The sequence below is a fragment of the Epinephelus lanceolatus genome, chromosome 7 (genome assembly GCF_041903045.1).
Source record: "Epinephelus lanceolatus isolate andai-2023 chromosome 7, ASM4190304v1, whole genome shotgun sequence".
Taxonomy (NCBI): domain Eukaryota; kingdom Metazoa; phylum Chordata; class Actinopteri; order Perciformes; family Serranidae; genus Epinephelus; species Epinephelus lanceolatus.
Window position 1 is genome coordinate 28,350,914 of NC_135740.1, and position 23,052 is coordinate 28,373,965.

The 23,052-nt window shown below is 40.4% G+C and overlaps 1 protein-coding gene across 3 annotated transcripts; it reads left to right on the plus strand.

Annotated features, from left to right (window-relative positions):
• The first annotated feature begins 3,494 nt into the window (after positions 1-3,494).
• Positions 3,495-15,960, plus strand: sesn4 (sestrin 4). Of its 3 annotated transcripts, XM_078169392.1 has the most exons (10): positions 3,503-3,710; positions 9,865-9,964; positions 10,599-10,796; positions 11,003-11,185; positions 11,371-11,616; positions 12,010-12,124; positions 12,335-12,459; positions 13,432-13,598; positions 13,688-13,832; positions 13,946-15,960. In XM_078169392.1, the coding sequence occupies exons 3-10, from the start codon at positions 10,602-10,604 to the stop codon at positions 14,033-14,035; spliced, it is 1,266 nt and encodes a 421-aa protein (XP_078025518.1). In that variant the 5' UTR covers positions 3,503-3,710; positions 9,865-9,964; positions 10,599-10,601; the 3' UTR covers positions 14,036-15,960. The 3 variants fall into 3 exon arrangements, with proteins under 3 accessions (XP_033483160.1, XP_078025518.1, XP_078025519.1); XM_033627269.2 differs by lacking the exon at positions 9,865-9,964 and having other exon boundaries at positions 3,495-3,710; XM_078169393.1 differs by lacking the exons at positions 3,503-3,710; positions 9,865-9,964 and adding an exon at positions 6,928-7,043.
• Positions 15,961-23,052: the final 7,092 nt, after the last annotated feature.

Genomic DNA, 23,052 nt, shown 5'->3' on the forward strand with positions numbered 1-23,052 from the left:
CATTTATCCAGTCATATGCTCAGTTCTTCTCAAACAGACAGCCCTTTTGATGGGGAACTGAACTGAAAGTGAATCTTATCTATGCTCTTTTCAAAGCCAGGCTCCTTTGACAAATACAGTATTTTACCTGAACATGGGAGTTACTGTTCCATCACTGCCTTGCTCAATTAGTTTGTGTGACTTTGGTGTTTTAAAGAGTTAGTTCAAACTCACCATGTCACACAATAACACAACCAAACTAACTGACTGAGGCAGTTTTAGGCCAGCAGCTCCCGTGTTCAACAAGGTAAAATAAATTACTGGTTTTGTTAATTGAGTCTGGCTTTGAAGAGAGCATCGATGAGTATCACTTTCACTTTAGTTCCCCAAAGGACCTAAACTGAAAGTTCAGTACTTCCCCATTTTTAGGAAGTGCTGATCATCCAACTGGATAAATGAGACTTGGATAATAGTGCAGGAGCTGTGTGAGCGTTTGTTAACAGATGTTTTCATAGTTTTGCCTTTGTTGATCGCAGGCCCCAGTGACTTCAATTAGTCAAGAATTTTCTGTGTTTTTTTATTCTTTGTTTACCAGTGGCATCATGAAAAACACTCCAAAAATTCAGTGTAACACAGGGTGAATAATTGATATACAAATGGTCATTTGGTGGGGTAGAGGTATGCCTTTGATCTTTATCTGAGAAACTCCCTTATTGCAGATATTCAAAACGAGGTCACAACCTTTTTGGTATTTTTCCCCTTGAATCCATTAAAACTGTGGCTAACTGGTTTGGACTGGTTCTGCCTGCCACTTCAGTATGATTCACATGATGTTTGTGCAAACTGCATGTTAATCTAATAGAGATGGGCAGTGGAGTTTAGTGTGACTTGTTTTCCCAACCAGAGCTTCTCTGTCAGCTTTATTTTACTCAAACTTGTACTGTTTAACATGTTAGGATAGTTGCTAATGCACAAGGCCTCAGCACTCATGGATCATTTTAGACATTAGATCTGGTTTAATAATAATTTTATCAGTGTGAGACTGATCAAAATTTTAATCTGAATTTTAACCACATTTGTTTCATTTTAACTTTCACAAAACAGAGGTTACCACAGAACGAACAAAACCTCAAAAAGGGAAAAAGTTCCATGAAGCAATGCTAATTTCTGAGAATGAATAGCTGGTAACACTGGAAGTGGTATTTATGTATGATGTTGCAAAGATATTTTATGTCATGCTCAACATGTGATCTGATTATTTGAAGCAACAAGTTCGCGAGACGGTACAAAAACACAGAAACTAACTGATCTGAAAGTCATGATTCTCAGACAGAAAAACAACCTGATTTGAATCAATTCAATTCCAAGGTGTCTTATAAAGAACAAACGTCCTATTCATTTAGAGAGGACTGAATAAGTCCATACAAGAGTAACAAATGGGTCACAGCAGAGGGTCAATCAAACAGGCCTGAATGCAGTGGTCAGTTGTGGACATCTCATGTAATCAGTGTTCAGTTTACACCAGGATAAAAGCATGAACGATGCCTGTTGTCTTTGCCTTTGAGATGTTTAAAAGACCCAGAGGTATTGCATGGGGTTGAGGTAAGATCATCTGTGCAAACCAAACATAGAAAACCATATCTTTATGGCTTTGCATACAGAGGCACTGTCATGTTGAAACAGGAAAGGGCCTTCCCCAAACTTCTGACTGATCATTGTGCGCTCTAGCATTAAATGAGAACTAACCTGAAGGTCAGATTACTTCTCACTTTACCACTCAGCCCATGAAAGGGAAATGTTTGTTATGTATTGCTGAAGGAGCTTTAGCAAGTCTCTGAAAAAATCTCAGCATTGCATCATGGGGAGTGAAGGATCCAGTGTTTCTACTCTGAATCCTCTGCTGTATCAATTTTGTGAACAAGTGCTCTTAAAGATTTCACTTAAAGGTCCCATATTGTAAAAAGTCAAATTTCCGTGTCTTTTTTTAATATAAAACACTGTGAAGGTAACAAAAATGTTCAGTCCACAGAGAACTGCACACAGTCTGAAGAAGAAGAAGAAGATTTACTTATCGAACTTCAAGGGGAAATTGCATTTTTTTTCACCCTGTTATCATATACACGAAAGCCCAAAGTACACACACATGCACAAACAGGACCTATACATGCATTATATGGAGAGATATCAGAGTGAGGGGGCTCCCTTGGACAGGCCTCCTGAACAGTTGGGGATTCAGTGCCCAGGAGGTAAACTGGCACCTCTCCAGCTACCAGTCCACGCTCAGTACTCGGTCCAAACAGGGACTTGGGCTGGTGACCCTCCGGTTCTTAAGCTAAGTCCCTACAGACTGAGCTACTGCCGCCCCTGTATTTAGAAACTGTGACAACAACAATGGCATTAACGTCTCAATAACAATCATTTACTGTCCCTGTTACATGGCAGCTGATCTTGTCCTCTGCCCAGAGAGTAAGGAGCTCCTGAATCTCATTGTTTTCCCAATTTGCAGACATTTACAGCTGCTGTTCTTCTTCTTCGTTGAGTTAGCTGCTAACTGCTAACAGCTACTCTTTAAATCTCCCATGCATAACACTTCGTCAAAACGTCAAACCCATGCCGCTCATGATCTCGTAGGTTGTCCAGTTTATACAGACATGGCTATGACTATGGCCTGTGGTGGCTAAAAGGTGAGACCACTCTGTCCCCCACTCCACAATCGTACCTTATATAGGCTACAGAACAGCGAGGCAGCATAACAATGTGATAATCACGTTCTGAACAGGCAGTATAAAAGGGGCAACTGAGATTGCAGATGTGTAAGACCCAGATATGAGAGCAGACTTGGCTTTTTTTAGGGGGTGGGCTCAAAGAGACAGGCACTAAAATGGAGTGTTTCAGACAGACGGGTATATTCAGACAGACTGTGTGAGAAAACAAATGCGTTATTCTGAACATTAAGTCATGTAAACGTGTTCTAGTAGAGACCAAAACTACAAGTATGAAACTAGAAAATAGTCTAATATGGGACCTTTAATTGGAAATATGGGGCATCACCCACCCACACCCTGGAAAACAGTCCAAGAAAAAACATACACAACTTTGACCAAGTCACTTATCATTATATCTCTGCACCTACAAACCTGTGTTTGTCCCCCAGATTATTTTTAGTCCAGTTTGCAGATTTCAAGAACTGCTTTGTGACATTGTGTTAAGGTTGTCTGACACATTTACTTTATTCCAGTGTACATTGTTCCTAAAACAGCCCAGCTATCATTATACAGGCTGTACACAACATCATAATGCTGCCTCTTGACAACAGTCCCATCCCATGAATTGATATAAAGTTGTTAGTCTGACCCTGTGAGTGTCTTCTGGTCTGTTTTCTCCTCTCTGCGCTGTTGTTTGCAGATGTTCATTAGCATTTAGATATTACCCTCTGTGAGCCAGCCCCGCCTCCTGCGCTTTGATTGGGCACACTGTTACTGGAGCTGTCAGCTCGGCTCCGGGAAGGTTTCCTCTGCTCTCCCAGCAGCACAGTCTTCAGCCACAGACCCACCGACCGACTGCAGCTAGCGGCAGGCTCGTCTTGCCTTTTGTTAGCTAGCTTGTGGAGCGCACCAAGAAAAAGACAGAGCCGCATCCATGCAGTAGCACACTTTTTTTGTAAAATGATCATCTGTACGAGTAAAATGGAGTACCCCCTGAGAACCCAGTGTCAGCGAGTCCACAAACAGGTAGGTTAAAGCTGACGAGAGACGAAGCTGTTGAAAAGAAGTTAAGTTAGTTTTGACACAATTTAAGCTAACGGCTAACTGGGTAGCCCGAGTAACGTTCATTCATTTGCTGAATGGATTATGTTGTATCAAAGAAAAAAATATATATCTAAACTACCTCTATTAGTGCTGTCTTTTGTAGCTTTAAACGACACATATTGGCAGCTAAGTTCGAGAAAATAAAGATTAATTTCATAGTTTATAATATCTGTAAACTTTAAAACTTCGAGTAACGTTACAGTGGCTGTGAGTTAGCTAGCGAAAATAGCAGTACCAAACTTCTCATCTAACGTTTGCTAGCTAGCTAACGGTATATCGAGTAGAAATGCTGGAATTAAATCACAACTTGAAAAGCAAATAAAATAAGTTTTATATTATTTTATGATTCAGTCCCGGGTTATGAACTGCCACCTTTCATGATAACCGAAAAACATTTTGTAGTTCCCACCTCCAGCCGTTAAAATGTCACGTTAAAGATCGCAATCTCGTCAACGGTTAAAAAGCTAACGTTAAATGTACGTTTAATGTAATGTGAATTAGCCGTTTGCTGTCATATCTGCGTTTGTACAGTCACTGTGATGTTAAGCCTTACAGACAATGTACCGAAGACTCTTCCTTTGTTCCAGTGATGATTAAGTACTTTATTTTATATATGTGGTTATTAACTTTCACACTGGTTTAGTTAGATACTAAGGTTTAAATGCAGTAACTGTTGGGAGCGTTGCAGCATGAGGAGAAATCTGTAGGTGACGATGACATCATCTGAGGATTTGGGAGAAAAGTGTCTGTCAGTTAGGTGGCTGTGAAGTAATGCGGTGCCATTTATTCACCATAAATATAATATAAGGGTTACTCGAAAGGACACAGCGGGGTGAATGCTTTGAATGCATGAGGACAGATGAGGATCGTTAAGTCTTTTCTCGCTCGCAGTCGCCTCTAAATGTTGGCGACTTGTATTGTGCTGTTTTTTGCTGGCTGAACTGGACTGCCAATCAAAGTTGTTTTTCTCCTCTGTCGCTGTTTTTCCATTGTGCAACAGAAGGGGGGCGCTGTCTCAAGTGCAGTCCAGAAAGACATGTTTGCTGCAGATTAGAGTCCAGAAATGGAGCAAAACAGGGAGGAATGTGAGCAACGAGGGATTCAAAGCCCTTTACTCTGGTTTCAAGTTCAAATTTGGGTTACATTTCGGGATCTCTTTCACTGTTTTGCTGCTCATGTTCATTATCATTCAGCTGGCATATTTTTTTTGCATATGCCATTTGACTACCTAATTGAATATGGGGACACACAATCAGTATTTGCATTAAGACATTTTGCAAAGCAGAATAACCCTGTGAGTTTTAAAGCACTTGCACCTCAAAGCAGCCTGTTAAAAAAAACAAGTATTTGGCAGGCATCTGAGCACCTTCCTTTGATATGATAACCTGCTGCCCTAGCTTGTTTGTGAATGAGACTAGTAATGAATTACCTTGTTATCAGTAGAAGTCTTTTGTAAATGCGTCTCCCTATTGCTCTACCTGCCTGCTGTGTTTTCTGACAGGTCCAATCACTCATCTGCTTTATGTGGGCTCGGCTCTCTTTTTTTTTTCATCCTGCATGCAGCACCGTGTTTTGTTTGTCTTGGTCGTGTTGTATGTGGTGTCCTATCCAGCAGCTCCTTTCCCTCCCCTCTTCTCCTCCCCTCTCCAAACATCTTTGGGCTGCAGCTGGTTTGTTTTGCGCTACTCCCTGAGTTCAGGTTGCAGAGCCAAAATCGGCCCCGGCTGCTTGTGTTTCCGGTGATTTTTTTTTTTTGGGGGGGGGGGGGGTTATTGCCATCAGGACGCCGGCACATGATAAGGATGGACCCCCTCCAGGCTCAATTGGAATGCAGATTGAATGTCCTTCTCCTGTATCTGCAGCAGCCCCCCTCCTGCAGCCCTCCAACACCACACACACACATACAGACACTACATGCACACATGCACGTCTCATCTCAAGCTGACACATTTACCCTTGACAGACTGCTGGCATCATTTTCCCACTTCTTTGTGTGTCATGTTAGTCCTTCATATTCCTGCCCGTACAGTGCTGCTGTTTTGTTTGTCAGCCTGCTATCAAAGCCTGTCTTTGTCTCCATTTACCTTTCCTCCCCTCAGTGACGTCACCCCTGTTTTTCATTTCATCCCTGCCTCTTGCTCCTCTCTGATCAATAAACAAATGACCTCTCCTGTGTTGGGAAGGGAAGTTTTTGTTTTCTGTGAATGCCAAACGATCTGCTCCTGTGAATATTTGCCCACAACACGCCCTCTTTGAGTTGTTTATGACTTCTATCTTTTTCAGCCAGGCCACAAGTTTAAATTCATCTTGTGATTTGAATACAGCAGTGCTCTAATATCAACATTGCCATCTCGCTTCTGTCAACCCCCAAGCTAGTTTTTGAACAGGGAAAAAAATGGCTTTGTTTCAAAAACAGTAGCTGCTGGGTGTACTGTAAGCAGAATTAATAGGTTTGTGTGCACAGAGCCCTAATGTGCTTTTCTATCAGACTGTTTGCATCTATGTGAAACCAAAATACGCTTTGTAATACCATACACAGTCTCCCAAATGATGATGTGTGTCTTTTTGCTTTATATATCCACCCACACACGCTTGTTAACAGCTTTTTCTCCCTTTTTATGCGGGTGTGTTTTTCATGTGGGTGGACAATAAGGAGCGTATCGCCGTATCAAAAGTACTGCTGTGTGCAGCATTTGTGGCTTGTTTTCAGGCAATAAAGATGAAGCAGTGTGGACGGGTGTCTGGACACAGCTTTGACAAAGATGTCTGTCTAAACCTTCCCCTAGTGTATATTAATCACACAAGTATTGATTAGAAAGTGTTTGTTTTAATGATGTGGGATGGATCACTTATGAAGGGAAATACTGAAATATTAATTACTTGTTCAGTCTGGCAAGGAAAAAGATGTCAATCAAGATGGACTTGACCTTTTTTTTATGTAGTTTCATAATCCGGATTTTTTGTAAAGTTTACACTAAACACCATCATAAATTTACTGTATGTTGTCTTGAGCTACAGAGTTAGCTGAGTTTTAATTTTGCTTTGATGTTAAGGTGTCAGCAGACTCCGTTAAAGCTGTAGGCTGTGTTATTTCCTGATGTGCGTCTGCTCACGTCAACTGTAGTTCCTGTTTCAATTTGACTCTTTCAGTCGTATTTGTCCAGACATGTTTATGAAATTTCACAGAATGGCAATTTCCTTTTTGATTGTGTGATACCAGTGAGGACAGATCCCATCTCCTCGGTCTGTGCAAGAGTAAGTGTTGTCACTTATTTTACTGTTATTTTGACAGTGGGCTAAGAGTAAACAGATGACAGAACCAGCCAGTTAAATGGTCCTTGTCATGTAGAGATTTGAGGTATGTTCTGCTTCCTCTCTTGTCATTCCTTCTGGTTTCTACCGTTTTTTTCCCCCCGTTAAAGGTTTTTTTTGAGGGAGTTTTTCCTCATCTGCTGTGAAGGTCCTAAGGACAGAGGGATGTCATATGCTGTAAAGCCCTGTGAGGCAAATTGTGATTTGTGATATTGGGCTTTATAAATAAAATTGATTGATTGATTGTACTGGTTGTATTTTGGTGAGATTGGGTTCATTACCCGGCTGTGCTGCCTAGTAAAGCCTAATTTGGAGTCAGGGATTGTGTCCTGTGTGGGCGCAGGGTTCCCTGTATGATACAGAAGTCTGTCATTTCAGCTTTAACTGTTCTAACAACAACAGTAACCTTTTCCTGAATCAACCCTCTCATAAAAATTTCGTTTTCCTTCACACTCTGACCAAGGATGTAAAGCACAGCCCCCGCTGGAGCAAGTAAAAGCCAAACGCCTATGTTGTGCCCACACTCATTGCGTCAACTGGTCGCTCATGATGTCCCACTTTGATAAGGTTTTGTTATATCAGTGGGATCTTGGAGGGTGTTTTTCATAACCAACTGGCATGTGTCCAATTTGGATTGTTTCCATACAGTGTTGGCATTTGGGAAGTCTGGTACAGTGAATTTGAATTTGTTGTTTTGGATTCAGACTGCTTCTGTGTGGTTACATCTTGATTCTGTAAAACACAGAAAAGGCATGCTAATAGTAGAACCATACATCAGCTATACCATGTAAGTAGTTTTCCCTAAAGACCACATTTTAAAACTGTAAAAATAGTATGTGCTTTAGGGCTAGGAAATACGTTGATGTTATATAATACATAATATTGTAAGTGTTGTCATTTCCTGGTTTTAAAGGCTGTAATACAGTAAAGTGATGTAACTTTATGAAGTTACCAGACTGTCTTAGCTGTTCTGTTATTTGTCTTTGCCCACTTAGTCATCATATTCCCTTGTGATTTATTTATTTTTATTTTTATTTTTTAAATCTTACTGTGTAAATATTTTGTGAAAGGAACAATAATCAACCTTACAATGTGGTCACCATATTGATATGGAGGTATTTGATCAAACAATATTTAGATTTTCTCCCTATCACCCAGCCCCAATTTGCATTGTGTACATCTTGGTCACTATTCTTCAGTAACTAAATTTGCATTACTGTTAACTTTAAATTTTAACAGTATTAGTAAAATAAAAACTCTCAGGTACAGATACTGGTTTCAAAAACAAGTATCAGTCGGGCTGTAGGAAGTACACATTGACCACAATTTCTTACTCATCTTATTCCAGGAAAGTTGCAAGATAATATTGCATTTGTAGCTTATTCTATGGTAACAGAATGGAGTGAATAAACTAAGTAGTCTTCTTACACAAGTCCTTGAAAGGTCAAACTCAAGGCATGTTTTCTGCACGGTGTAGACCTTGGAGATACCTTTTCCTTTCAATAACCAAGCCAGTGAGTGCTTGATGGAGCAGTAACGTAGATTCTGTCCCTCGGCATACTGATCAGTAGCTCTTGCGTTTGCAGAGAGATACTTGTGTGAATGTGTTCTTGTCAAGAGGTCTTTCATTGGCATGCACCTGTGCGCTCTACGGACCCTCCGGCCTATTTCCCATGATCGTTGACAGACAGGAGTGGGTCAGGGTCTGTGTCCGAGCTTGTTTCATTTAGTGCCAGTCTGCCTTGTTCACTTACACTGTCCTCCCATTCCTTTTAGATCTTTGTATGTATTGCTTTATATAAACTATGAGATTAGGGAAGTACATTATAATGAGATTGATTTGATTAATGTATAGTATGTCAGCAGTATGCAGTGTGTCTTTTAAGGTCTGAGCGCATGTAGGTCAAGAGGTGGAGCCTCTTGCAGGATCACAAGGAAACTCTCGTCCACCACAGGGAGAAGTGAAATATCACATGGAGCTACCAGCCAGATAAACATGGTGATGAATGCCAAAGAGCGGTACTGGGTTATGTAACAAGGCCCGCTAGTCGACATTTGCTCCGACTATCTGTGACATAAGTTGAGGTGTCCATGATAGAAATAATCCTAGAGAGCAGTTTGTGCTGTGAAAAGGAGAACTCTTTGCCAACATTCATACAGTTCAAACTGCAGTAAAGCATTTGGCTTTGATCAGAGCTGTGCACTCAGGTTTCACATACAGGGGAACTGAGTCCTCGCCTGAGGCTGAGCTCCCAAACACCTTTTCCTAGAGGCCATTGTATGATGGTGAGAGAGGTAATAAATGGCTGTGCCTGTGAGGGCAGGCCAGCTTCCCTCTCCGCATGGGTCTGTTTCTCTTGGCTTCGGTTTCTCAGGCTCCTCAGCCCAGTCGCACCGATGTTTGTGTGTTTGGTCTCATCCACTTCTTTGCTGCTGCACAGCTTCCCTCTTTAAGGCCTCCTAAGCCCAACTTTCACATTAGTTTCTTCATCTGTGGTTTCTCTGCGTATAAATCCCCCTTTCAAAGGACAACTTGGGTGTTTTTTTTTCCTGGTTTCATTGTTGTACCAGGCTGTTTATTGTTTTCGATCACAGCATCCACTTTCAATTCACAGAAGTGGAAACCTGTAAATTCACCGTGCTTCATCTACATTTAATAATATCATGGTGGAACGTCAGACCCTGCTGCAGCCAACACCAGCTGGCGTTTGTGTGCCTGTCGAGTCCCCAGCTGAGCGCTGTTGTTTGCTTGTTTTATTTGCAGAAAGAATAATGTAAGGAATGCACTCACTTGCCACTGGCGCCTGTATCACAGCATCGCGACTGCCATTCTTCCAAGACTGCCTCTCTTCAGATGATTTAAGGTGTGGAACATGACTCCAGTCCAAAGCACAGTCCGAGCCCATCGTCACATGGTCTGGACGCTGAAGTCCAACCTCATCTTGAGCCAACCTGCTTTGGCTACAAGATGAGTTCTAATAATTCACCCAAAGGACAGTCACCCCTACGTTGCAGGTTTTTATATGATGTTATTTAAGGAGCATCTGTGTATGCACAGTATTTTTAGGGACACTTTTCACACGGAGTACATGTTCGTAATCATTATACACGATCTATTAAATCACTGAAGACATTTATCACTGTCACTGTGGGACCTTTGACGATATCAATGGCTGCTGGGGCTGGAGCTACCTTTTTTTTGGTCGATACTTTCGTGATGAACTGATAAAAATTTTTGTCTATAAAATGTCACAGCGCACATTACTTCTTGTTTTGTCTAACCAACAGTGCAAAACCCAAAGTTAGTCAATCTTCAGTGATATAATACCAAGGAAAGCAGCTGGAACCTGCATATTTTGGGTATTTATGCTTATGGAAACGATTAATAGATTATCAAAAGTTATGCCAGTTGATTTCCTGTTGCTCGAAATGAGTTGTCTTTTCAGCTCCAACGACTTAAACCAACCTTCTCCCTCCCCTCTGTCCTTGTTTTTGTAGGTGATGGTAAACGGTGAGAAGGAGCGGGTGTCACTGTTGTTCATGAAGGCTCTGGTCAGCAGGGGGAGTGTGGATGCCGTGTCCCAGCAGATGGCCTCTCACCCTCAGTACTTGGAGAGCTTCCTGCGCACACAGCACTACATCCTGCACATGGACGGCCCCTTGCCTCTGCCGTACCGCCATTACATTGCCATCATGGTCAGTAACCAGGCTGTTCTCCTTCATGCGTTCCCAGGAACTACTGTGCATGTAGCTAAACAAACACAGAGTAGTCCAAGAAGCTGTTTATTTTTTTTTTCCAGGGATCATGCTGGTATTATACAAAATTAAAGAATAACAAGCTGTAATATTAAAATCAGTTCCCTGTATCTGTGTGCTCAGCTTCCTTTTCCTATGACTTTCAGGCTGCGGCAAGGCATCACTGTAACTACCTGGTGTACCTGCACTCAGCGCAGTTCCTGAGGGTGGGTGGGGACCCTCTGTGGTTGCAGGGTTTGGAGGCAGCGCCCCATCGCCTTCGTCTCCTTGACCATATCAACAAGGTGCTGGCCCACCAACCGTGGCTCACTGCCTGCTCACACATCCAGGTACAGCAAAGCAAAACACAGTCAAACAAATCAATGTGTTCATAAACCGCCACAAGATAGTATTAAATTATTATCACTTAAAGAAATACAGTATATCTTTAGAGTCCCCAGGATTCAGATTATCGAGTATGATTAAAGCCTTAAAATGATGACTGACCCTGAGCTCTTGTCTCCGTTCCCTCCAGACGCTGCTGAAGTCGGGCGAGCAGTGTTGGTCTCTGGCTGAGCTGGTGCAGGCTGTGGTGATCCTGGCCCACTGCCACTCCCTCTGCAGCTTTGTGTTTGGATGCGACACAGACTCAGACTTTGTCCCTCTCTCCAAATCTCCTAACGGTACCCCACCAACCTTCTGCCCCTTTGATGCTGCCAACGGCAACACCAACGTGCCTCAGTCACTTGCCACTCCCTCCGAACACATAACACGAAGACGGGTAACGAATCAGACTTGTATTTTCTTTAACTAAAAGTCACAGAGAATTGTAGAGCAAACTACAGTCTGTTTTAAAAAATATTCCTGCTTGAGAAGACAACACACAATCTCTTACGTAAGATTAAATTTAACCATAATTCATAGTGTGAAATAGTTGGTTCAGTCGGTCAAAGCACGTGTTTCGCAGCATTAAATTCTCACTGATAAAGCACCACTTTGAATTAAAAGAGCTCTTTGTGTAAATATGAGATTAAAGTGGGAGAGGGCATTTTCTGATAATAAATGTACGATTGGATTATGTCTTATCACGGTAGCCGTAGGTTAAATCTGTCCATGTAAGACACTTAAAGGTTAATTTAACTTCCTTTTTTTCTGGCATTTGTGTTGTCGACAGTCTCTGGACTCCAGTTGCGACATGGTGTGTCTAAAGGAAAGGATCCAGAAGTCCCAGGAGGAGCGAGAGAAAAGAGAAGAGCGTCTGCTACACACACAAACACTCCAGCAAACAGGTAACTGACATCTGCAGACAAACCCAGAAACACATAAACAAGCTAACGCTGTCAGATGTTTCCACTCACACCTGATGGTTATCTTGAGTGTTAACATTTTAGGTCGCATGGGGTGAAACTTGAGCAATCGTCACTCATCATCAGCCGCTTATTGACGCGCTCTCTCCGCCTCCCCTCCATCTCCTTGTCTTTCATCATCTCTTTTTTTAGATATGGAAGAAGAGGAGGAGATGATTTGCTTTGCAGACCCAACGCGTTTTATCACGGACCCCGACTTATGCTATCAGGAGTTCGCTCGTAGGGAGGAGGACCACTTCCAAGTATTTAGGGTTCAGGTGAGGACGCAACATTTGTGAATGTGTCTTACTGCCACAGTGAATACTTGTGTCTGATTGGCTGGCAGGTTACTGTGTAAGAGGACGCATCGAACATCCAGTGGCTTAACAGTTTTAAATCAGTGCACTTGATGTCTGCAACATTTAACCAAACCAGTGCTTTATAATACATGGTGTGCTTTATGATGTAACTTTAATAGCAGTTTATCTACCAACACTTATCAGGTTTGGTATTTGAATGGCCCATTTTCAATTGTATCACAGTCATAGAGAAAGGTTGAATCAACTTCCAGGTGGTCAATGACAAAATCAAGATTTAAATTTGGTGACAGATCAGGTGTATCTATACCAGATTTGACATTTTAACACATTAGTTTGTCGAGAGAAAATTACAAATAATAGTGAGAGCTGAAGTTTCCCTATTCCCTCATGTATTTGCAAATGTGTGTGTGTGTGTTTAGCAGTGTTTGGAGTAGTGCGTTATTGTAATTCCAATACTTTTGGCAGCAACTGGAAATCAAATTAACTTTTCAAATTAAATAACGCAATTAAAATCACTAGAATTTACATGGCCTCATTACTTTTGTCTTGATCACAGCAGACAAATGCCACCCACCTCCTGTTTTTTCCTGGTTTATGCTTTAACGTCACCCGACCTTACAGTGGCACAATGAATTATGTGAACCAATAATCAGTGTTCGATTGTAGCTGCACAATATGACCAACAGTTCAGGCACTTTAGCGTGCTGTCATGGAAATATAGACATTATTTTTCCCTCCTTGAGATCAAGGACAAAAATATAGCGGTGAGTTGTCATCTGTGCAGGTTTGAGATCTTCAGCCACATCAATCAAACAAACAAACAGCAGATGTATGAAGAGGGTTGAAAAGCATTGCTGTACTTAAATATTTGATGATTTAAGCTAATCAAAGCTTTGCTGACTTTGAGAATGTGTTGTGTTTGTGCTGCAGGACTACTCATGGGAGGACCACGGCTTCTCCTTAGTCAACAGACTGTATTCGGACATCGGGCACCTCTTAGACGACAGATTCAGGAGTGTGACCACCCTCCCCTCCATGCACAGCCCCGACCTGAAGAGGGCGATCTGGAATTACATCCACTGTGTGTTAGGAATACGGTGAGACTCCCACTAAAACTTCCATTTTTACTTCTACAAAAAAATTCTTTATGTTTAGTAGATAAGTAACTGTTTGTTTGTGGTTACAGGTATGACGATTATGATTACGGAGAAGTGAACCAGTTGTTGGAGCGAGATTTGAAGCTCTACATCAAGGCCGTGGCCTGTTTTCCTGATGCCACCAAAACTCCAGTTTGTCCACTGAGTTTGGCGCCACTTAAAACTTCAGAACGGGTAAGAAGACCTTCACTTTTTGTTTTCGGTTTCTACTCTAACTTTCCAGCAGTCCACGCTCTTTTTGCACTCTATGCTAATCTTTTTTCACTTTTAATTTTCTTTTCCCTCAGATACACATTAATTTACTAATCATGGAGGCACGGCTGCAAGCTGAGCTGCTATACGCTCTGAGAGCCATCACCCAGTACATGATCGCCTAAGTGCTCGGAGAGGCACGAAGCTAAAACTCTCCGCCGGTACAGAGAGACCCAGAGACACGAGGACGAAAAATTCTTAACAGCAGACGGTGACGTGGGACGAGAGCGGCACTTTTAAGGACACAGAGCTCCATCGTTTCGTAGCTGTGCCTCATGAATGTGCTTTTCTTTCTCTCAGATTTAATGTATTTATACCATAATGTGCCACGCCCCCCTCCTCCTGCAGATTCTCCTGTTGTGAAGTCCTCTTGTCAGACATCTCGGCTCTCAAACGTTATGTGCAATTATTACTAGAGTTGTTTTAATTTTTACCTGTTGTTTTGTGTTCCAGCTCAGTCTGAGAGAAACTGCTTGGTTGTAGCAGTGTGTTACAGTGGCCAACACTCTCCTTAGTTTGACCAGTCTCCTTTTTGTATTAACTATGCTTTCCCCCAAAATATCTTTTTGTACATTTTGAATGTCAGTGGGAGACCAGGGCCTCCGTTATTTTTTTGGACAATCCTTGTCAGTGTTGGAGGATGACATGAAGTGGACCGTGAAGGATGACAGTTTCGCTCTCCTAAACATTTCGTATTAATGCTGGTCAAAAAGAACAAACACAACAGTGACACTGCTGGAAGTTATCACATCACTATAGTTTCTTTTAATAAGCACTTTTTTAAACTTTATATATTTATAATGCAAGGTAGCTCATTAGTAGACATGGGGACGCACAGTGTGTGGGTCTGACGCCTTTCCTCCCCACTGTACGACATGTAACGAAGATTTTAAGACTGTTTGTCCTCGAACTTTCACTTTGCTTTTGTTCTCAACCCCAGATTTTCTGAGTGAAGAATCTTGATTCGAGATATTTCAGAGAATTATCGCTCCTCTCGTTATGTTCAGTTCAGTGCTGATACACAGAAGGATTTTGAAGGTAATGATGTTTTCAGAGCACACAATTTAAACCTGATAGGAACATTTGTAACTAAACTTAAGAAGTCAGTGAGCTGTTTCCTTCAGTGAAGACGAAGCTGAGCCATTCTCTTGATGATTGTTGTGTTTATTTGTGCTTCAGAAGTGATCAAATTAGAGACTGAATTTCAGACCAAAGGTCATTCTTAAAAAGGAACAGTAAAGTGAAAATTGTAGATCTGCACTGGTCATGAGTTAATGTTGAGTTCAGAGTTTTGCTCAAAGCTTTCTTTTTTTTTTGTGAGCTGTATCAAAGCTGATTATCGAGTCAAAATCCGCAGTACAACTCGCAAAGCAGAACAATGTGCAAACTGGTTAAAACACTCGCAGCTTTTTCTCCTGTCTTTTTTTATTTTTATAGTTTTTTTTGTAAACTATAGAGTACTCGTTTGTTTTGTTTTTGGGTGTGACGGTAGGACCTGCTTGTTGTGCTGCAGCCTGGGTAGATGTAGAGGTGTGACAGACTGTTTAGAGTTAGTAGCTGCAGGATGTAGAAAAGAAACAAGTGCATATCGAGCATATAAAGCAAAAGCGCTGTTAACACAGGTGCCTTCAGGCTAAAACTGGAGTGCTGCTGAAATGGAGGGATGTGACTACTGGAGGCTGAATGAGGGCTTTGGTTGCAGCTGGGAAACTCCCCCCGACTGACAAGTTTCAAACTTGTGGCTTTTACCGCACGGATGGGAACTGCTCTTTCTTGGTGTTGGTCAGCAGCGTTTCTGATAAATATTACGGCTGTGAACGTCCGTGTTTTCTATCAGACACCTTCTACGAGCCCCAGCAACTCAGCAAAGAGCCTTTGACACAGATGGATGTTAAAAATGTTCAACTTGAGCAGATTAAAAAAAAAAACACGGACAGTTACCTAAAAAAATAAATAAAATGAAATAAAAAAATAGAACAAGTGAAAAGGCAAAAAATGTTTTTTGAAAATGTGAAGAAATGTTTTCTATAAAGACGCTCTATGAAAATAACTGTTGTCTACTGTTTTACTTTCTTCTGACTTAAACAACCATACAGTGATTTTGCATGTTTGTCCATTTACCAAATCACATAGAGTTTTTAGACTTACTTTGTACCTTCCAGGAAGCCATTTTCTATCATTTGACTACATGAAAATCCACCATTGGATTTGATTGAACCAGCTAATCATCACAGTGCAACACTTAAACTGTTGTCAATTTTGGTGGAATACAGTGACAGAAGTGCTTTTTGATACCTTAAACATTGGTTGACAGTAAAATACATGTGATTTATCATAAAGCCAAAACTAGACAGAAGAATGTATAAGGGGAGACACGGCAGATGAATAGGGGAACTTTATTAACCAACAGATATCACCATGAGACTTCCCCAGATGAATACTTACATAAAGGCAATTTTTTAACAAGTTTTGTGAAATGTTATGTTTAAATGTGCTGATGAAGCATTATCTGATTAAATATGCACACATTTGCATATTCATTTCCAGAGTATAAATCTGGAGATTGGATAAAACCAGGTTCAAAATTCTTGTTTCATGTCAAATGTTTTTATAAAAGGAATTTTGGATATCTCTTTCAATCAATCCATAAATCAGAAACTAATGCCAATATTATCTTGCCATATTTTAAGGAACAAACATTTTATAAATCAGGCTCTGAATGAATAAATTCCTCTGTAAAAGCCTTCAGAATATAGATAAGAATAAATCAGGAAAGTTTGGTGTCTGTAAATGATACTGATGAGATATTTTGGCTCAGAATATCCGAGGGGGAAAAAAAGGCCTTTTAAGATGTGCATTGTAAAATCACATACATTTTTAGTGGAAAATAAGAGATTACAGGTGAACAGAATTAAATCACGGTTGATTACATACATTATACTATTTTTTGTATTCAATAAAGTTCAAAAAGCGAAATCTGAATTAAATAAACACCTAAATGTGTATTTTGGACGACCAAAATAACCCAAACCCTCAAAATGTCTTCGACTGGGGTGCCTCCCATAACTGGTATTGCCCTCGTAACAAATTCAGGAAGGAAAGATAATTTTTTTTCTTTAGTGCAATTCACGTTTCTTTGCTCAAACTACTTTTTCAAGATGCAGACTGAACTTTGCTATTCCACCTTTATATCATTTAATTATTATTATGTATTTTTTTTAACCAGCAGTATATTGTACAGTATATTTATATTCGCCGCCATGTAGTTACAGTATTTGTACAACTGGACAACAGCGCTCCCTGGTGGCAGACCTGCAGAACTGAACACAGTCTGACTTAGTGGAAACGTTACTGGTCCCATTTGCCTGAATACCTTTGTCCATTCAGAAGTTCACACACAGGCCTAAACTCCAAGTCGTAATCCCAGATGTTTACAAAATACTCCAACACTCAGAAATCATTAAAAACATAAAACATATATAACATAAAATATATTATTTCAATCAATCATTACACAATGGGCAACAAAATACACACTTCAGGTATCACTATGAACCAGTTCAACTTTAGATGGTGTTGTGTGCCTTTGCCATTCGTTAATACGTTATAGTATATGGCGAACTCTGTTGCACTCTGCATAAGCATATTTTTAATATATATATATATATATATATATATATATACACACATAATTAAAGAACATTTTCTTCTATCATTTTACATTAATTTATGTACAGCAGGTTCCCATCAAGTAGTTTGCCTGGACAAGTGACATAAGCATGAGTGCTTTAATGTCACTGTGTGGGTGAATACTCGATTCTAATTGGCTGCAGAGTGTCCATTAAAAACTAATGATGTACACTAAGTAGTTCCGGTGAAACTGTTTGTTCACCGTTCTAAATGAATGCGCGGGTAACATAATGGTATTAGGCTGACTCTAATGTGAGTAATGGACGCATTAAAGCCTCTGTTAACAATTAATTTCCAACACTGAGTCGTCTTCAGTGCCTCGTCCTCTGAACACCACAGGAGGGAGCCTGTAACATACACCGCAGGTACCACACTGCTTCTCTGAAACGGCTATCATCTTACACCCCACTTGCCGTTAAACTTGTTACTTCAGGCTGCGGCCGACAGCATCTCCTCACATAGCGTAAAGGTTGTTCGTGAAAATCTTGCCATTGATTTTGGGGCAATGACATGGCGGGATAGCTAGATAGTCTTGTTGTTAAACATACTGTCAACTTAAATTTACTGTTCGTCATCCGTACGCAACGTAATTGACTTTGAATCGTGCTAGCATAACGTTAGCTTTCTGGCTAATAGCAACTCTCAATAGGGGACTAGAAATATCTCCCGTTGCCAGACTGTGTCTAAGGTTCGTCCTATTTACTGGAGTAACGTTAGCGAATAACGTTTCTGTTGCATAAGAATCTTATGGGGCGGTAATGATTGTCCCAGGTATTAGTTCAACCCTGGGGAAACCGAGTTATGACTTGTTAAAAACTTTACATTTTGATTGCTATAAGCACAAAAATAGAAATGATTATTCCTACGTTTTATTTCTTTAGTAAGTGACTGTGGTATAAACGGGATAATGCCTTTCAAGGCATATGTTTCAAGGTGTCGTTGATACTTTTTAATGGCCTTCGCGGAGGTACCAGCATTATGTCTTACTTAACTATGCATGTATCACTTCGCCTCACAGGTGTTCTGAATCGTTAATTACGGGAACTGCTGATTAGCCTCGTCCCAACAAACTACTGAAAAAAGGAGCTTATTTTCACAAGTAAGACTGGAGTTAAATCTAAAATGCTCGACAGAGAAGGACACAGGAAGTAAAAAAAGCCTGGGTACTTAATGCAAATCTGTAGTTATGTACTGTCTGAGCAAATTTAACCCAAAGGCATCACACATATGCCGCCAAAGCAACTGTCAGACTTTTATTTCACAATAAATGGAAACACACAGATAAATGTACCTGATATAAAGTAGCTGACCTGCAGTTAAGTGTAGATCTGCACAATGTAGCCAGCTATTGTGCATGAATGTCAGTTTGTTGCTAGGTAACAGTCAAGTCCCAGTACAGTTGCGAAACCTTTTGTGTTAGTGGAGCCAAATAAATCAGAGGGACCCATGTGGTGAAAAGCAGGTGTAGGTGCTATATAAATACTGTGAAAGTATCAAAACATGCAGTTCACACAGAAATGCACACAATTCGTATTCAGAAATATCCCTTTAAACAAACCATCATGATTTCTGTGAATTTGTGATGTCACAAGTATATTATATAGACTGTTTGAAATATAAACATTAAAAATGGGTCCTTTTGCATTTCTTGTTGCAATAGTTTCAGTGTATGTGAAGGACATCAGCTGACAGGAAATAAACATGGACACAAGCTCTTGCCTAGCAATGAAATTCCAGTGAAACAGGCTTTGAAGATGGACAATATGGAGCATTTCAGACAGAGGGTGATTACAGGTATGTTGAGGCAGACAGTGAGAGAAAAATAATGTATTTTTTTTAACATTAGCATGTGAACATATAGAAACCAAGATGCAAGTATGAACCTGAAAATGAGCGTAATGTGGGACCTTTAAATAAACAAACAAATCATAATCTGTCCTCGCATTTTACTGTAACTTATAAATGGCGCATGCAGAACTATTGCATAAGGGCCTGTGACTGAATCACAGCTGTGCCAATATTCAGTACAACAGCACTTCCTCTCGTGTGATATTGCGTAATTATGTGCCTCTTTGATCCATGCTTGCAAATATCAACACAGAGGGAGCATCTTTTATAGATAGATAAGAACTGATGCACAGAAGGAGTTTCCCACAGGTGCATTAGGGACTGTTCTTTGCCCGTCAGAGGAGGAGGGTTGGTGTCATTAATTTTTTTTTGTTTTTTAATTGTCCCTCCCTGAAGCAACAAATATTTTTCCTTGAGCCTCCCTGAGGGACTGGCAGAAAATGCATGACTGTCCCTCCACCATTAATTAGATTTTTAAAACTTACCCTCTGATGTTTGAAAGTTAAAAGTTGACAATGAAATTCTGGAGTTGAATAAAGCCTCAGTTTTCACTGTTGGGGTGCACACTGGTTTATTTTTGGCCAAATGAGGCGTAGAATTAAGTGATTTTGATGAAATATCACTTTTATAAGCTCTGATTAGGTTATGTTTTTTTTTTTTTTCTTTTTTTCCTGACACAAGCGTTTGTCACACATAATGTGTCCAAGGACCATTGGAAGCATGGCAATTTCTATTCTTAATGTTTCTGGCTATGAGAAATGGTGTAAGTTTGGCGATTTTTAAAGAAAACTGAAAAAACAAAGACAAAATACAACCATTTATGTTTGTATGCCCCTCCCCCTAGCCAAAATAATAAACATTGAACATTCCCTTAGAGATTCATAATTACGCAAGTATTTCTAGCTGTGAATAGATGTTTTTATTTTGTTGAACACAGTTAATCCAATAGAGTTTGGGGTCTTTCTGTGAGATGTGTTAAAATAAAGTGTGAAGAGTGTGTGATAGAAACGGAAAAAGTGTCAACACATTTGCAAGAGGAGACTGTTTGTCTGCCGTGCTAAGAAGGTGATGATGAAGATCAAGTAGATCCCAGTTTCAGTAAAGGAGCTATATGTAAGAAATCTAAAGCAAATAGTCATAAAATCCTCCTAATATGTCACAGAGACTAAGGAATAATGTTCATATAACATACTGATCTCACCGACAACAATAGTACAGCCAGAATATTCGCATTTAAAAAACATTTTTGCAGTCCGCAAATCATGTTTATGTTTTGAATTTGTGTTTTGGCCTGTTGCGCCACTCACCGTCGTCTACCAGTCACGCAGTCAGAGTAGAGTCTCAGCATCAGTTACAGTTACGACTGAGCTACAGCAGCACGGCAAGCAGCATTAGCTGTGTCCCGGTACATAACATTAGCAGCCGGCTCCTCATGAGCTGTATCCCGGCAGCAGCGTTAGCAGCAGAGAAGCCGGACTTGCTCGAACGGTCCGCTGGAAAACCGAAGATCAAGGACGCGGCGACGCAGCCCTGCCACGGCAGCCGCCCGTGGGCAAACAAATCAGTCTCCAGCGTGCCGCTGTCCAGCAACCTCGAATCTGTAGGGGAGGGGGGGCGGACACAACTCGCGGCAGTATTTTGAATTTGAGTGCAGTAACCGTTTTGGCCACATTCTTACATACAGCGCCTTTAAGCATGTATTGTCAGTAGCTCGGTAACTTTGAACCAAAGACTCAGACAAAATGGGTTAAACAGTTTATTGAATTTATTTCTGCTGTTTGGAACTGTCATCTCAGGCTCACTTTACAATGTGTAAAGAAAGAAAAAGACTGAGGTGGTGGTGGGGGGAGAAAAACTATCAACATTAATCAAAAATCATTAACATAATTGGCTTATGCACAACTCATCATTCCCTGTCCACCCCCTTCCTCCCCTCCCCTATGGAAGAAAAACCCTTGCCAAATGCTAAAATACTGTATCAAATGGGGCGATTTTTAAAATGTCAAAACAAACATACAGGGACTAGCTGCTACTTAAAGAAAACAGAAAAAATATGTAGATAATTATTACATAAAGGGGGAGATACAAGGGAAGTAATAACACCACACCTGCCCTTTTTTTAAGGAGGCAACAGTAAACTAGAGACATCAAGCTGACCACCGCTCCTTTTACATGCTGCAGTCCGTCCTTTCAACTGTTATTAACATTTCCAACACCTGGACATTATTAGTTTAGAAAAAAACTGGGGGAGTTGTTTCATATTATACAACTTTCTAAAATAATTATGTTATGATTTAAAATAACAAGAAAATCATGCAGTTTGAACAAGCTGGTCTTCGGTTTACAGATCTATTTAATGACCAATTAAGGGGGGGTTATCATTTAAATATATATATATATATATATATATATATATATATATATATACATATATATATATATAACAAGAGAAAAACAAAGAGGGACTGTTGATCGTGTGCTAACTTCTACTGTAACACCAAATCAAGATCCTTGTGCTGTATACAGAAAATCCAAAAGGCCCTGATATGCACCCTTTGCATCATGGCGTACTGCAGGATACGTCACATATGACGTCTAGCACCATTCAAAAAGTAAAAAAACAAAACAAAACAAAAAAGCATTTGTGGAACAAAAAAGAGAGTGCTTTATACAAATCAGAGGCTAACATATTCACATAGCTACAGTGAAATGATGGATATTAAGAGTTTAAACTGCAGGGATGTTATTTCTGATCACAAAAGCATTATCAACAATTAAATACAAACACAAAACACAAAATTTTAAGGGGGAAGATGACGAAATCAATCTCGCTACAGAGTAAAGTCATGCTATAGTGTTTTAAATATTGGCAGTCAAAATAAAATAAAAAACCCCAAGGGACAGGTTAGTACTGATATACATGGCTGGAGAGCTAGAATACATTTCTCTCTAAAAATAAAAAAGGGAAGTCAAATTTGAGGTCAGCTCTTTTTAAGTCAGAAACTCCTCCAGGAAAACAAAACAAAGACGTGGTGTGTTGGTTTCCAGTCTGTTGTAACAGAGACAATCTGTAGAATAAATATACGTTTGTTTGCCATTGTCATGTTATCAGATGACGTCTGTGCAGAGTTGTTTTCCTGTTGTTTTTCTTCAGAGCGACCCTGAGAGGTAACGGTTGTATTAGTCTCATTTTGAGATGAGAATTCGGCAGCGTGTTGAAAAGCAGGATGATAAATGTTTTTCTTTGCCTCGCACCACATTTCAGCGCAGATTTTTTTCTTTTTACTTGGATACACAATTAATGCAGAAAAAAACATGAGACAGGTTATTGGGAATTTTAGTTAAAGTGTGTAGGATTTAGTGGCAAGCATGTAGGAGGACTATCGTGGCCAACATGAAAATGCGATTGACCCTATCTAGAGCTGGTGGTTGATTTGTCCGTTCTGGGCTACTGTTAAACAAGTATGTAGATCAAGTCCCCAGGAACAGCGCGGGCTTTGAAGCCAAGTTTACATAGTGGCCAAAAGTGGAACTACAACTACAGGGTCAGTCAAGTGATTCCACTGGGCCCAAAGACTTACCCATAGACTTGCATTGGGAACAA